Raw genomic sequence first — 17,057 nt, 5'->3', positions numbered from 1 at the left:
AAGAATCTGCCTGCCAACGCAGGGGACATGGGTTCGAGCCCCGGTTCAGGAAGATCCCACATGCCGCGGAGCAGCTAAGCCCGCGAACCACAGCTACTGAGCCTGCGCTCTAGAGCCCACGAGCCACAACTACTGAGCCCGCGCGCCTAGAGCCCATGCTCCGCAACAAGAGAAGCCACTGTGATGAGAAGCCCGCGCACCGCAACCAAGAGTAGCCTCCGCTGGCCCAACTAGAGAAAGCCCGCGCACAGCAACGAAGACCCAACGAAGATCCAACGCAGCCAAAAATTAATTAATTAATTTAAAAGATTGGTTAAAAAAAATAAAATAATGTGTGTCTCCTGTTAGCAAAGTATGAAATCACATCACTCTTAGAACAGGAAGAAACCTCGATAAGCCTTATAACTCCACCCTACTGTTACAGAAATGAGAAAGTGAAGGCCCCGAGAGGCTAAGGGACTTACAACAGGGGGATGACACCAGAAACAGCCGGCACTCAAACCCACCTCCCCACCCTGATAACCGGCTAGTGTCCTCTGGCACCGAGCAGAGGAGGGACAGTGCACCACCCAGCAGCTTACCCAGGTGGAGCCCTTCTGGAAGCCCATCCTCGGACCCGTCTTCAGAGCCACCTTCTCGATCGATGGCTCCGTTCTCCTCCAGGGTCGGGGGCAGGTCCGGAGAACAGGTGCTCGGCTGCCTGCCATCCACTGACATGGGCGGCGACTCGGCATCAGCCCTACGGTCCTTCTTGTGCACCCGGGAGTGCAGGACCAGCTGGTGGTAGGTTCTGAAGGCTTTGCCACACTCGGAGCAATGCGTCGGCTTCTCTTTGTTACTGGCTAACTTGGGGTCTGCGTCCACGGAAGGCACTTCACCGGCGGGGTGTCTGGGCTTCTCCTTATCTTGTGAGAGACCTGGACAACCGCTTTTACTTGTCTTGGACTTTCCGGAACCTTCGGGATGGCTTTTATTCGTGTTCCAAATTTCCCCCAGCTCTTCTTTGTCTGAACAGGACTCATCGTTGTCGGTGCTCCCCTCCTGGCCCGGCTGCTCCTTCACCTCTCGGCACACAGCGACCTTCCCTTTGGTGGCCAGCTGCCAGGCTTGGTAGGTGGTGAACGGGTCCAGCTGAGGTATCCATTTGGCCGGCTTCTTCGCGACCTCAGGGTGAGACCTGGGTCTTAGGTTTAAGAACTGCAGCAACTCTTCCCCCGGAGACGGCATTCCCTCCTGCTGCGTGTCTGTCTGTGAGCTGCGGGTACCGGAAGCAGTGTCTTTGGTGTGCATCTTCCTGTGATCAATGAGACTTTCTTTATTTGGAAACAGAAAGCCACAAACCATGCAGATCTTGTAAGGAGATGAGACGCTCTCAGCCGCGTGCTCCTGCACCACCTCGTTGATGGTCACCGGGCTCTCCAGGCCTGGCTGTGGTCTGCTCTTGGCCCCCGATTTGCCAGTGTGCGTTCGCATGTGATTCTTCAGAAACCAGGGCTCCTTGAATCTTCTGCCACACACATTACACCCGTAAGTGAAAGAGTCCTTGTGTTTCTTCATGTGGATCTCAACGTCGAAGGCGGCTCGAAACGTCTGCCCACACACTTCACAGCAAAGTTCTTCATTTTCCTTGCAATTCTTATCCTTTGGAGGTTCTGTTCTCACCTGAACTTTATCAAGAGGACTCAGATACTCTGCTTCAACACGCAGAACGGCGGGCTCACAGAGGATAGGCCGATGTTGCATTAAGACGTGTTTATTGAGGTCTTCCGAATGTGTGAAGGTCTGACTGCAAAACATGCAGTCCAAGGGCATATACCCTTCTATTTGGATTATGTTTTTCTCCTGTGTGGCTCTGAAAGGAACAGCAGCGGTCCCTTTTATTGTCATGGCATCATCGATCTCCATTTGGGTGCCAAGAGAATTGCCAATAACTTCTGGTCCATCCATATACATCAAGAGGGATTGAGTTGGCATGTTTCCTGTCTCTTGAGGATTGTATATAAAATTAGAATCTGGGTGAGGAATCTCTGGAGTTGGAATAAGGCCACTTGTAAAGACTTGTCACTCACACGCCCAGCAGCCCGAGGCTTCAAAACTAGAGCAAGTATGTTATGAAAATTCAAAAGAAAGTGTATATTCCTCTGACTTCTTATCTTCAGAAGTCTCAGGAAGCTTAGTGATAAAAACAATCACTGGATCTTTCCACAAACCAGGCAGACAGACTCCCCAGTGCTTGGATTCAGAGATGAGTCAGCACAAAGCATTAGTTCTCTTTGTCTTCATCAAGTGAGTGATTCAGTTGAGCAAGAAGTCAATTCCAGCAACCTGGAGACAAGGGATTTCCAAAACCTAGAGGAAAAAAAAATAGAAACGGCTATAGCTCCAGTCAGAGAAAAGAGAAGGCTGGCCGATGACTCACAGTGGTCCTTCCCACGAAGCACAGAATGTACCTAATTCAGCTGCTTCACTTTTAACTAATACAGCGCATCCTGTTAAAGTGCTCGTTAATTAAATCATTAGCATTTTATCCAGTCAGTACCCTTATCAAACTGCCAGAAATTCATGCAGTTAAACTGAAAACCTGGTGCTTTAATGATTTACATCTAAAATGTAAAGTTTCAGGACAGAAATTGTCAATTTCAGCTGAGTATGTTTTAACTGCCATTAAAATGCACATGTGTATCCTTACAAACAACCTGTATAAGTATAGAGACTATAAGAATTGTAAAAAATAACAATAAAAGCACTTTAGGTAAAATTTCAAAAGCCAGAGTTTCAAACTGTCTTACAGACAAATCATACAAGAAACACAAATGCCTAAAAGCACACTCAAAGATTACCCATACATAAGTCAACAACATAAGCACAAGAAAATGGGACCCTTTCCTAAAATCCCCATTCAAGAAACACACCTCAGAACCGCTGCTCCTCCTGGCAAAGCAGAACCTTGATATTGATGTATTTTGGTTCACTGGATATTCTGGCCTTCATTCCACTGCCCAAATCCCAGTTTGCTTTTAACAGCGTCAGGCAGGGTAGGGCTTCCTTGTCCAAACAACAAATATACACAAAGCTACTCTGTGAATGTACACATTTAAAATAAAATCCTCAACATAGCTGGTTCAACGTGGCTTAGTGTTTCATCAGAAAATAGATCCTCTCATTTCTAATCCACCTTTCACATATACACTGACCAGGTAAAAAATGCATGAGTTGATTTAACTCTACAGGGTCCGATCTAGAAGCTAATTTTCACTCTTGCAGAAGAATTAACCTCTAAAGCCAACACCCTCCACCTTTACAGCAAGCACAGGAATTGTTTTTAAATAGTCCCAACTCCTTTAACTGAAGTCAGTTAATTCTACCCAAGAAAACAAAAAGACATGCAAACTATTCCCACCACAGTCAACGTTATATTAAAAAAACACACACAACTTTCCTTCTCTCCACTTCCTCAAAGAGCAAGGAAGGGCCTGTAGGCTCAGAGGAGGAGGAAACATTTCTTCCACTCTTTACGCTCAGAGAAAGAAAATTCTCATACTCCCTGTTATCTTTAGTTTTGAGTAAACTAGATCTTTAACATTAAGCTTTTCTAAATAAGACTGCAGATCAAAGTTTAGGGTACAGAAAGAATGGACTAAAGTGTTTTATCTTAATTTCTTAGTCTTTTATTGCAATCACAGTGGAGGATAAACACATGGGCTGGCTACCAGCTGCTGGGTAGGACAGAACAGAACACTCCAGAGACCTGAGTTCCAGTCCTGGCCAAGCCACAACCTTAAAGCTGGCACCACTACATACCTCACCTTTCTCTGTCTACTTAATGAGGGTGGTTAAATTACAGGACCACTTGCCAGGTTCCAAAACTCTGTGGTCCTGGGGTTAGATCTACATTTATGGATAGACATACTCAAAAGAATATTTAATGATTATGCTAATCAAGATGTTAAATGATATTTGGATCTGTGATTGATAATTCGGGTTTCTGTGTAGTCATTTACTCATTCAACAAATATTTACTGAGTGCTAGTGTCCCAGGTAATATTTTAACTGAAGAAAGTAACAGCACACACTCTAGAAAAGCAGTTCTCAAACCCGACAACACTGTTTTCACTGGCCAACAGCTGAATGAGAAAGAGAAAAACTGCTCAATGAGCTCTACACAAAGCTATGTGAATTAATTCCAATCTGAATAAAGATTGTCCTTTATTTGAGGTCCTTTCTACTTTTTGATGCCAAAATACCCTTTTCATAAAACAAAAGAGTGGCAATTGCAGGCTTTTTTTTTTTAATGTCCTAATTTGGCAAAATCAAAGTCCCCCAGGTCAGACCTCAACATAATTTTTTTTTTTATAAGAAATTTGACTAGTCTGTGACATCTTTAAGTTTGGGGGAACTCCACTTTTCTATAAATGATCTTTCCCCAAAAGACACCAATCCTAAACTCAGTATCTGGATCAAACATGATGTGGGTACATCCCTATTATTTCCCACATTGGGTAACAGCATATACTGGAAATTCCTGTCTTAGAAAGACAATTTAGTTTCAACTCTATCTCTGAAATGTTAAATATCTGGGTTAAGTAAGTCATCATCAGCTTCCAACACAAGACCTAAAGGATTGGTAAAGGAGGGTAGTGGGAAAAACCTTCGGAGAAAGAAGAGCTTCAGTTTTGCCCAAGAGGGTGAACAGGAGGGAGGGAAGGATGTCCCAGGCCAGGGAATCTTGGGGTGCAGTCAGCTGGGGAAGAAGACCCTCCCAGGCAAAACCCAAGGACTTCTTCCTCCAGGGAAGTTTCTGGGACAGATTCTGATGGTCATTAACTGTGCCCAGCTGTCCCCAGCACTAGGGTCACAAGCAATCCTTACTATTCTCCCAAAAGATACGAAAACTATGGGCCACTCCCTTTAAAGTAAGATCCCAGGGGCAGAGATCCTGTCGGCCTGGCTCACTGCTGCCCCCCAGTGCCTAGAAAGGGTCCCTGGCACAGGGTGAGGCTCTCAAGAAACACCACATAATCAGTACAGGTAGAGAATGAGTACGTGCATTTTTGGCCACAGTCACCAACCGTAACTGACTTGATATTAAAATTAACTTGAACGTTCATCAAGACTTCTACACAGCTATCTGAGGCTGCCATCTAATTGCCATTTTCTGCAATGTTAAGAGTATAATAAAAAATGAATCATATATAATCATACCATAAAGTTAACTAGTAGAAGCAAAACTGCATCACTTGGCTTTATAACCACTCTCCTTATTGACCTACCAAACCCAAAATGCAGGGCCTGCTAGGGACATCTCTCTAAGCAAATACCCTCAACTCGATTTAGAAAACTAAATGCAGACAAAACACTTCCTTAAACTATACATCAATAACTACACTCAAAATCAGTCTGCTCAACAAAAATCTTTATAGAGTGCCTGTAATAATAAAGACTTTAATAATAACAGAACTTAAGGAAACCAGACATCGTAACCTAATTACTGGTAACAGCAACATATCACCATTCCAACTGAGGGAAGTGTGCACACACAGGCTCCCCAGCACTTTCGGCGTTTCCATGTATGGAGCACACGGACGCCAACAGTACGCCAATGGCACTGCTGATAAAGTGAATTGTCTGTCTCGACAAAGAACTGGAGATGGAGGGGGTAGGGAAGACGTTATAAACCAACATCTACAGTCTAACTGCTTTTAGTTTGAAGAAAAGTGAGCATTCTGAACACACTCAGCTTATTGAAAGGCGCTCAGCAAAAATGTTTTTCAACGTCTAAAACAAGTTTTCTTAACCTTTACTCAGGTTAATGACAGCACTTGACCATCAGCCAGACACACCTAAGGCACCTAAGGCAAGAGGTTATTCAGTATAACCTAATATTTTGAGCGAATACTAGGGTTTAATTTATATTGTGATCACTTAAGTAGATACTTTTTTCTAATTCACCACAACATAAGCTTTGAAAAGAATAGAAGCCATAACTGCTACAACCACCTGAAATATAAGTCTGGTGTTCTTTAGGTCATTTATCTCTTTTTAAAGCAGATATTCATCTGTGAGTAAATTTACTATGAATTCTGCCAATACCTATCGACCTTGAAATTAGCAAATATTGATACTACCCAGTATACAATGCTTAATGAAAAGCACCATAATTTGTGCTTAAGCACAGTAAATCAGAGGTGAATGCCACCTTGCTGACAATGTTAATTTGGAAATACTGTTCTTAATGTACAGCTGTACTCAAACTGTCGCCTTTAGAGACCCCACATCCCTACCTCGGCTGAACAGGTTATCTGACATGTCTTGGCATGGAATATTTATTACCATATTATGGAGCAATAAGGTATTCAAGGCCCTCAAAACCTGTCAAACACACTTAAAAATTCTATTTATAGTCAAGTAATTTGCAGTATTCCTACAAATCTACTCCCCCTACCACCACCCAAGTTACCTAAGCGTCCAAATAAATGATCACTAAAACATTCAGTCTAAACAAACTACTAGGCTCCGGCCAATTCATTTGTATCCTTTAAACTTCAAAATTATCTCCAAGATGTGGTTAGGAAACTGCCGGTTTTTCTATAGGTTTCCCTTCTCTATTTTGCACATACTATTTTTTCCTTAATCTGACAAGTGAAGAGAACTCTACAAAGTAATCTACAGTAGCAATCAAAACCTACAACTTTAAATCCTTCAACACTATTGCAAGGAAATCACCAAGGTCACACCCACTGAACAGATGGCCAACCCAACTTCCCCAACATAGCTGTGGAAAGATGTTTAAAAGTTAAGCGAGAGAGAAAGACTAAAATATTCGAAGTTTACATTCAACATTACAATCTATTCGAAAGCAAATGATTGTTCAAAGGCAAGGCTTGCGAAGATCCTGGGATAAAGGCTCATTTTCTTGAAATTCTGTGTAGGTGCTCGGTGCTACATGGGATTAGAGATCGAAGTAGGATAAAAATATATTCCTACTAGCATATTTCAGCGTCATGATTAAGAACTCTGCCTGATTCCTCCTAAATTAATTAAGCTTGATAAACGATCTTAATATGAACTTAAAACACCACATATTTTTAGTTTTAGTATTATCAATATTAACAGATACTGTGGCCTGTAAACTGGCTTTTAAAAATTCTATCTTGACGTGAAAAAAAGAATTATAAGGGAAATTAATTGTTTTAATTTTTACTTAAGCAAGATTAAGCACACTGCTATCGTGAGTTTCTATTATTACCACTTAACCAGTACTACCTTAAGTATTTTGCAAAGATTTTGGACAGGACTAACTTCAGAGAGATTTCAACAAACTTAAAAAAAAAACAATAACTACCTGTATTCTTTAACTCTCTACAAAGAAAACACTGCACACACACACACACACACGTGTGTATAGGTATTTGTATATCTGTGTGTATATAACACACACAGATATACAAATCACTATAACCATCATATTACCCATTACCCTACACAACTACACCTTTTTTTCCACAGTGCCTAATGGTGAATGTTCTTAATTATAGCCAATTTAACCAACTTCAGATTATATGTAAACAAGGGCAATGCCTTTTAAGGCATGAGATCTTTCTTTAGCCACATTTAAATATTCCCCTCCCCATCTCTGTTGAGTAAATACTAAAGCTGTATGTCTGGCTCTTTCAAATCACCTATTTGCTCTCAAAAATAAGAAAAAAAAGTCTCCCTTCAATTAATACAATCACTGCTCAGTAGACTTATATACTGAACTGAAAAGAACTTATCCACTAATTTAAAAAACACAAAAACACTTCTTCTGGTATAATTGAACTGTTCTGAGGTTATCCTGATTTGTTACAGGTAGGAAATATAAAAACAAGTGTTCTTCCTAATGCTGACTCAGGAACAATACATATGTGGACTCTCAATTTCCAGTCCATAGAACTATATTTTAAATTCAGAAGGTTCCCCGACACACTAGAAACTAATGAACACCAACACACAAAACATTACACGAACCCGTTAAAAAACTAGCAGCTCACTCCACGATTGCTCTCCCATAGCAAGTGGAGGGCCGTACAGGCCAAGAGCAACTCTGGTAAAGCTCGAGGACAAAGGGTAAAGAATTAAACTAATTCTCTCATACAACTTATTAAGCTGTCTTTTCGGGTTTAGTAATTTTATTTCTCAACTTTATCACAAAATTACCAAACTGGCCCCAAATTTCCAGTAACTCAGTTATGTTGTTACCCTGGGCAGGAAGTTATGGGGATGTTCAGAAGAGTCCGTCAACAAATGTTCAAATATAAAGTGTTCTAATGAGCATTCCAGCCCGAAGCGTAAATGAGCAACGTGTGGTGGCACCTGGCTGACAGGGGCTGCCCCTCTATTTACTGGGAAGATAGATTTATACAAGAATTGAGCTTACTTATCAATAGCTGCCGATTTTAGGAAAGGATGGTCCCTGTCCTCCCACTTCCTCAAAGTCAGATTTCTATCTGCCCTCATGGTCTCAATTCCCAATCCTTTGCCCTACATACCACTGCAAATTTGCCTAACCATAGTATCAGTTGGAGAAAAATAATCCAGATCACCTTACTGCCAAAAGTCAACATTTCATCAACATTTCAGAAGGTTTTATACTGCCCCAAATGAGGCCATTCAGCTATGATGATCAAGCTTCCCTCCCGCAGATTTAAGAAATTTCCTTCCTGCTGTCTTTGTGTAACTCATTCTTTCTTCCACGTGCATTTAAACTAGTCAGCACCCCTCCCCCAAAGATCTGAAGATGAGGCATACAAATCAAGACTCTTCCACTGTCACGACTTTCATTTACATGCTGTAACTAAACTCTTCACTATTTAGAGTATTTAATATGATTGGATTCCTCTAATTCCACTTCAGTGGCTGTTCTGTAAATACCTTCCAGTTTTTTTTATTCTGCAGCACACCTCAGCAATTTGAAAACTACTCAGTATATTCCAAATAAAGTCATTTAACTTAAAATCTCCTTACATTTATTTTATTCTACAGGAATGAATACTCAGTTTATCCAACTGTCTCATGTGTTTCATTCTTACTGTGTAATTCTGAAGCTTGAAAATACATAGCCATTGTTCAGTTCTTTGACTTCACCTTTCCAATTCATCTATTAAACACACTATTACACAATTAAACTGAAATTAGAAATGAGCCATTTAAAACAAGTCATACCCAGCAAGCTAGAAAACGCTCACAGGCCATAGTGGCATCTGTGAGCTGGAATGATCTGAATTGACTTTTCTTTTTTTTTTTTTTTTTTTTTTTGAGCAAATGGAAACAAAGCTTCATGTAAAATGTAAAAAAGGTCCAATCATTTATAGTCTTAAGAGAGATAAAAGTCTATCTTTTTTTTAAAGTAGTAGACTGTAAGCAGTAAAGAATCATTAAAACTACTCAAAAGTTCTTATCAACCAATATCATGTTTGAGACAACTGTGAGAAAAGAATGTAATTTTACAAAGTGGGAAAACAGCACATCTTTTGGGACCCCTGAGGCTCTAATCAAGCGTATCAGAATTAAGAGTGCTCTGGGTTGGCAAAGCAACCCCGCTGTGGCAAAAACAGGCCATTTCATCATAAATGTTGTTAAAAGAGAGAGAAGTGATTAGCATTTATCTGAAATGAGGAGACAGAGGGACTCTGTCCTTGCCAGGCCATTATATTCCTTAATTATTTCATCAGTTTGTAAGTGACTTGATGACTGAGTCTTATTTCCAGATTTCCTCTTGAAAAGGACCACTGGAAGGGGTTTTTATTAAAACAGGGGCTGCTATTTCTCCCTGAAGTTCCACTGCCAAAAATGGAGGATTATTAAGAGAACGCAGACCGACCTCCACCTTAAACCTTTACTGGGAAAGTCAAAACCTTCACCCCTCCCTCTTCCTCCCCTACTTGGAAAAAAAAAAAAAAACAACCAAGCTGTTATCTAAATCGATTCTTCAGGACAAAGGAGCAAAACATTTTCTACAAGTTTTATCTGAGTGGTGTATTAGTTCCTTTTTTTGATTAAGAAGTGAAAGGGAATAATATGAACCCAAGACAACTACTAAACTTCGATCTCACAAGTTATTAAAAACACACAGCAAAGGTCAAACGGCAGTGTTCGACGGTGTTGTGAAGATAAAAGGACTGAAAGAAGTTGGACACAAAAGAAAAAAGTCTGTGTCCTTTACCTAGAAAAGTCATAATCTTCCCCTACTCCCTCCTCCAGCATGCAAAATCAATGTGCAATTCTAAAGGAGCAGCCTCCCTCGTCTCGCCAAATAATTAAAATTCCAAACAATCGGATTATTAACCCTATTCTACCAAACAAGCCAAATAAATGATAAATTTGGCCTGTAGCTATTGACAACTGAATTTTTAAATAAGTCCCTACCTCTGGAATTCAGGATTTATATAACTGATTTAAAATGGCAGCAATGTGGGGTGGGGGTCGACTTCCACTAAAACATCAGGATTAAACACACACACACACACACGCACACGCACACGCACTACTACAGTCTTTAGAATACTAAACAAAACAGTATCTAAAATAAACAGGACTTCTCAGAAAAAGTCATCTACCATTAAGGACACACCTTAAAAGTTCTTAGCACACATTAACTAAGCAAGCACAAACTAGTGGTTTGACTGTTACACTTTTCAGACAAAAAGCAATTAGGTTATTGCTCTACACTTGTCACTACTGCGCTAAAGACTTTTTAGAAAATCTAGATCTATTACTCATTCTCAAAGTATTACAAAATTCACTATTTTAAGTCTTATTTGCTATCAATCAAGACGGTCCATCCATTCCAGGGGGGAAAAAGTACAGTCGAAAACATTTTAAATGTACTTCTTGACACATACAAAAGAGAAGGTACAGGCCCCCTAAGGACCCCTACCTAGTGGCCAGGCCTGGCTGGCAGCTGCTGTTACCCTGCCTTTTCTTTTGTTGGGCTTAATCTCATGTCAACTCATTCAACCAACTCAAAAGCGATGAAGACATAATTGAATCAACCTGAACTAAATCAGACCTAGGCTTCTTAAAACATACACCTTAATGATTCCAAACGATCTAGAAAACTAGGAAACCTGCTCGTTTGCACGGCGGTCAATAACATAGGACCCCAGACCGACCAAAGAACCACTGCACCCGCCTGTCTTTAATACACGTGAAGGAATGTTCAAGCTTAACGCTCCAAGCCCTATAGGCTGATCCAGAAAGATAAATTGAGGCTCAAGGAATTTCAAAGGGGAACAACACAGCAAAGCCTCAAACTCTGAAGTGACTATCCTTTTCTTGGAAAAAGCAACAAAATGAGAGAAAAAAAAGTTTACACTGCTCCAAGTGTGAACAAGCTGCTTGGGGTCCCAGAAGTGGCCACTGGTGGCCCTCTCCTGCTCTCTTTAATAAGCCCTAGGGGGAAACTGCCTCCCCCCACCCACCCCACCCCCACCCACCCGCCCAAGAATGCGGCTTCCCGTCCTCGGTGGCCCTACCCTGAATCCTAAAATGTGGGCTCCAACCCGGGACTTGAACTTCTATTCCGATCCCCGGGGCGCAGGTACCGCGGCCTGCGCACCCCGCAGGCCTGGTCTGGCCCCCTCGGAGCAAGACCGCCCGGGCCATCCCAAATCCAGCCTCCCGGGGCCCCCAGCAGCGCCCTCCTCCCCCTCTCCCTCCCCATCCCGTGCGGCTCGCATTTTGGGGCCAAATCAAGAGTGAAGAGGGCTCTACATCTGAAACTGAGCGGTCTCGCCACTCAGCGCCTCCTGGCAGAAACTTCCCTTTAAAAAAAAAAAAAAGAAACACTTTTAGGCTAACATTTCAATCCCTCCTGCCCTTTAGAGTTCCTAGTTCTGCTTCCAGCTGGCTTTGCGTCTCCCACTAGAATTGAGTGATATATTCTTAAAGCATTTAAGGGTTATTAAAAAAAAAAGTTAAAAAAATATTTTAAAATTAAAGGGGGGAAAAAAAAAACCCTCATCACACATCCAGGAAACGCAGCCCGGTGCACCGCCTGCTCAGGGGTGGGCAGAGGACCGGGACTCCCGGGGACGGATTTGGGGGCGCCCGGAGGGCTGGCTGGGGTGCGCGGCCGGGTCCGCGGCGAGGCCAAGCCCCTCCCTTGGCCCCTGTAGACGCGCCCTCCGCCCGGCCCGTGCGGACGGTCCCGGCCATTGTTTGCGGGGGATGCCTGTTAGGACGCATTGTTTTGGCTGTTTCCAACTTGCCCCGGCCCCTCTCGGGCCATAGCAGGGGACCCCGCGCCGGCCCGCTCCCCTCCGCCCGCGCCCCACGGCAGAGTTGGCAAACGGGGAGACCTGCCCGGCGGAGCCACCCAACTTTTCAGAAACAGCCCCCCACGCAGCCCCCGAGCTCCCTCCGGCGGGCCCCTGGCTCCCGACCCAGGGAAGGGGGCACTTCTCCGCCCCCAAGCCATCTAGACTGTTTCCCAGAGTAAGTGTGATGGTCAAACACAGTCTGTGCACACCGGGGGCTCGCCCGACACCTTCTCGCCAGTGGAATCGCTCAGAAGCCAGGAGGGGAGGGGGCGCCCTAGAGGAGCGAAATAGAGAGTAGGAACGGTGGGGGGGGGGGCCGGCGGGGCGGGGGAACCGTCCGGGGAGGGGACGAGATAACGAGCACGGGAAACTCGAGGGCGGGCTCCGGGGACGCCGGAGGGGCGAGACGAGGAGCCCCCTGGGGCCCCGCGGGGGCGGGGGGCGCGCCCCCTTTACCTGCGGCTCCGGCTCCTCGGCCATTTCCTCGCTCGGCGGCGGCCGGGACTGAACTGACACCACACGAGCGAGCCGAGGTTTGAATGAGGAGGGAGCAGGCGAGGAGGGGAGGGGGCGGGGAAGGCAAGAGGGAGGGGAGGCGACGGGGAGTTTCTCTCGGCCTTTTGTGCGGACACCTCCCGGATTCCGCGCCCGCACCGGCCCCCCAAAAGAGACTTGGGGCCACTGCGCGAGAAGCGAGGCCATCCCCCAGGGCGCCTCGGGGCTTCGCGCCTTGAAGTCCCCCCAAAAGGAGCGTCCCCCACCCCCACCCCCGCCTGGAGGATTTGGGGGCCGGGCTCACCTCAGGCGCGGGGCTAAGGTGAGCGGGGCGGGGGTGCTCACGGGGGTCAAAGGCGCGGGCGCCCCCTACTCGTCTGCGCGAGGACAGTGCAGGCGCGGGGGGTCCCTAGAGCCGCCGGGGCGCGGCGCGTCAGGCGCAGGGGGACTGTTCGGTCAGAAAGTGCTCAAGGAGCAGCTGTTGCGCCCTCCCTCGGCCCGGCCGCTCGGAGACGCCCCGCCTCCTGCCTTCACCGGCCGCCCGGCCACGCCCTCTGCCACGCCCCCACATCCACGTGATCTGCGCAGGCGCGCCCCTGCCCCGCCCACCGCCACGGACCTCCGCCTCCCGGACGCGAGCGAGCGGCCGAGCGCGCGCACTCCCTGTTCTCGCCCTGCCACTCCCGCGCACGCGCGCGCCTTCCACCACCCCCACACCCCCCGCCTCCCGCCATCCGGCTTCACGTGGCCCGCGCGCGCCCCGGCGGTTCCAGTGACAGGTACGCGGGGAGGGGGCCACGAGGGCAGTGCGCAAGCGCAGTTCCAGGCCTCTGCCTCGCCGCTTCCCCCTCCCATGCAAGGTGTGCCCAGGCGAGGGGAGGGGCTGGTCGCCCGAACTCCTGGGTCATCCTGCATTACCAACAAACGAAAAGCCTTTACCCCCATTTGGGTAGGTTAGAAGGCAACTGTGCACAAACAACATTTTTTCAAATTTTCTTCAAGCATGAGAAAGGTCGATAAGATGATTAAAATATTTTTTAAATTAGTATCTCCGTAAAGCTACTTTTAGTTGTTCCTATTTTTCTGAAAGGGCTGAGCTTGCGCTGCTATAACTTGAGGTTTCTAAACTTGGCCTAGATGCCAAGAATCCACTTGGCTTTGATAGAAATCCACGTGGATGAAACCAGGCTTAAAACTGGAGGGGAAAAAAAAAAAAACTAGCCTTCCCCCTCCCCTTAATTGAAAGCGTTTCGCAACTATTCTTTTTATTTGCTCACTAAAAAAGAAAAGGTTATGATTCCGAAGGCCAGTGATATTCCCCCATTTTAAGTAAGCCCCAAGGAGGAACCAAAGAAGCAACAATCATACCCACCAAGTTCTCTGCCCCAAGATGCAAACGAATGCAAAAGTAAAGGGTGCTATGTTAAGTCACCACAAAATAGCCAAGTTTGTTTTGTTGTGTTTTTTTTATTGGCCTTTGGTGTGTCCAAAATGGAAAAACTTAAAACATATCAAGAAAGGCCCTTGAAGTATATTTTTAATAAATCAGGACAAAAAAAGCCCTACATAAATGCTCCGCTGGTGAGCAGTGCAATCCTTAATAAGTAGGAAATGGAACTTGAGAGACAGTTTCTCAGCAAAGGGGAAGAATTTGCCAAGTGTGATGTTTTGCTGTCATTTTATATATAACTACTAACCCCACATATGGTCTGGTTAGTCTTTTTTAAAAAGGAAGTGAACCAATTACTTACACTTAATTAATTAGCAGTTCCAGAAGTAGATTCTTAAGCCAGAACTCTTTTTTTTTCCCTCACTCAAGTACACTGATATTGATCACTTCTAGTACTAGAGTTCCTTTTCTCAGGGAAGATGAATATCTTTCTTTAAAATATTTTTTAAAGTCTTATAGTCACATACCAAAATACAGTCCATAGACACACTCTTCCTAAACAAGAAACTTCATTTAACTTACCAAAACAAATGACTTCGGGCACTGCTACAAAACAAAGAAACTATGAACAAGTGAAACCAAATTGAGTCTTCACATAAGTGTAGCCTCACTCTACATGTTAATAGATAACCTTTGAACTCTGAAACCTTGAAAGCTGTAAACACAATAGCACTGATAGTTAAAAATCCTAGTGTCAAAATTGAGCAAAATAAAAGTCCAAACTTTTCAGTAGGAATAGGGAAACAATCAAATGTTTTGACAAATAATCGTTTCACTAAGAACAATGAGGCTCCTGGCCCTCAGACCTTGTTGCTACTGAATTATTTTCTGAGCAAAAAATGGTACTTTTCCCTATGCCCTCACAAAACTACCACTTTGTGAGCATAATAGCATCATATGGTTTGTTAGTTACTGTTTCTCTCTCCTCCCTCCCCCCCCCACCCCGGCCCGGCAAAAAATAAAAAATAGAACAACAACAAAAAAACCATATTACCTTGTAGATTTTCAAATTGAAAGTAATTTTATTAACTGATCTATCCGCTAAGCGTTTTATAGGCGATCTTACGTTTGAGCAAAGAATTACAAAGAACCTTATTCCTGGAGACGTGCCAACAAAACTGGGAAGTCGTTGAAAAATTCTGCCAATGGCTGAGTGCTGGGTTGCAAACACATACTGTGTTTTTAAATGGACATAGAGTGATCTGAATGCGCTGTAAGGGCGTCTGTGGGACACATTCCGGCCCCTTAGAAGGTGGAGACTCACACTTAAGATTTACTTGGAAAGCGTGTATAGTTAAAACAATTAAGAATGAAAACTCCAAAAGCAACAGGAGGACGCCAGGAACATTCGGTTTTGTAGTAAAGCCAGGAACTCATTATTATCGTATGAAATGAAAATCGAAAATCGAACGTTGGTCTCCATATACTTAGCTCCGCCCACACATAATCCTGTTTCGCCCCCCGCCCCCCCCACCCCAGCTAGACTATCTCTAAAGGAGTCAGGTGCTGCAGAGACGCAGGCGACACAAACAATGGAACCAGAAATGTCCCTTCAAATGTGAGCTGATGCTCGGCACACGTTATTCGGGGAGAGAGCGAAAGACCCCACTTCACCTCTTTTTAATGCGACGCACATCACCTACACCTCATTTTTCACAATTATCCAAACAGACCAGCCCCCCTTAAGATCTATTTCCCAGTGTATGCTTATAAAATCGCACCATTATCTCTGATCTAATCCCAGTGATAGGAGCCCTCTGGCTTTAGTTAACTTCTGATTTTCTCTCCAGCTCCTGCCTGCCACCGCATTCTCAGATCTAACAACAAAAAACCCTTCTAATTTGCTATATTTAACATTCATTGGAATCATCTTTTGAGAGTTAGCCTTCATTAGCAGAGGAGGATGCCGTTATGATCTTCTTATTTTCGCAAGTATTTATTTTACTGTGGAACTATTATAGAGAAACGATTTGGAAACTGTATGTAAATCCCTGGAGCTGAAACGGAGCCAACACAGACTTAAAAGAATTCAGTGTTCAGAGCAGGAAAACCTGAAAAACTGCAGTGAGGAGTTAGCAGGAAAAGAAAATGAAAAAGTTAGGCAAACCTGCCAGCTCTGCAAACTACAAGGGACATTTGAGAAGGAAATGAAGAAGGGCAGCTCTTTTAACAGGACAGAATGCACTAAATGAAGTAGAGATCACCAGCGACTCCAGGGAACACCAAACTTCTCTCTTTCCTGTTAAGTTTATTCATCCCATTCAAGTCATCTCACAATTTTAAACGCCCTACAAAACATCATAATAATACATGATAAAAATAAATAGCAGAAATTACCTTGCAGAAGTGGAGGCAGGGTCTGGAACCAGGAGGCTTTCTCTCCCTGAGTTGGCCGGTCCACCTGACTCGGAACAATACTGGAAGAGATGTGATTGCTGGTTTTTATAAGCAAACCAAAAAAGGGAGGGGCCAAGAATAAGGCTCAGTATAAATAGAGGTTTAGATGCAATCCCAGCTTGACTAACCAATCATGGCTGTGTCTGTCCCATTGGCAAGTTTGGTGAGTACCCTGCCCCACTTTACAAGCACAACTTCTATGCATCTTCTCTAATATCCTGGATGGTTTTCCAAGGCTGACTCCACTCAAACTGTCACTGTAAACTTCCTTTAAAAATTACACGGGTCACAAATAAAACAAACTAGAGAATATAACAAAAAAGAAACACTCAGATATAGAGAACAAACTAGTGGTTACCAGTAGGCAAAGGGAAGAGGGGGAGGGGCAAGAAAAGGGGAGGGCATTAAGAGATACA

The 17,057-nt window shown here is 44.2% G+C and overlaps 1 protein-coding gene across 3 annotated transcripts in view; it reads right to left on the bottom strand.

The window, feature by feature from the left end:
- ZNF217 (zinc finger protein 217) overlaps window positions 1–16,657 on the bottom strand; it is a 28,074-nt gene extending 11,417 nt beyond the window's left edge. Inside the window, exons 1-2 of one of the 3 annotated variants that reach the window (XM_060123574.1) lie at window positions 16,582–16,657; window positions 582–2,349 (exon numbers count right to left, since the gene is read on the bottom strand). In XM_060123574.1, the coding sequence (XP_059979557.1) occupies window positions 582–1,974 (1,393 nt within the window). In that variant the 5' untranslated portion in view covers window positions 1,975–2,349; window positions 16,582–16,657. Of the gene's footprint in view, window positions 1–581; window positions 2,350–12,755; window positions 12,826–13,098; window positions 13,234–16,581 lie in introns of those variants that run through there. The other 2 variants (XM_060123576.1, XM_060123575.1) reach the window with 2 other exon arrangements.
- Window positions 16,658–17,057: the final 400 nt, after the last annotated feature.

This window comes from Lagenorhynchus albirostris, chromosome 15 (assembly GCF_949774975.1).
Source record: "Lagenorhynchus albirostris chromosome 15, mLagAlb1.1, whole genome shotgun sequence".
In the NCBI taxonomy this organism is placed as follows: domain Eukaryota; kingdom Metazoa; phylum Chordata; class Mammalia; order Artiodactyla; family Delphinidae; genus Lagenorhynchus; species Lagenorhynchus albirostris.
This window is presented reverse-complemented; position numbering and strand designations above follow the sequence as displayed.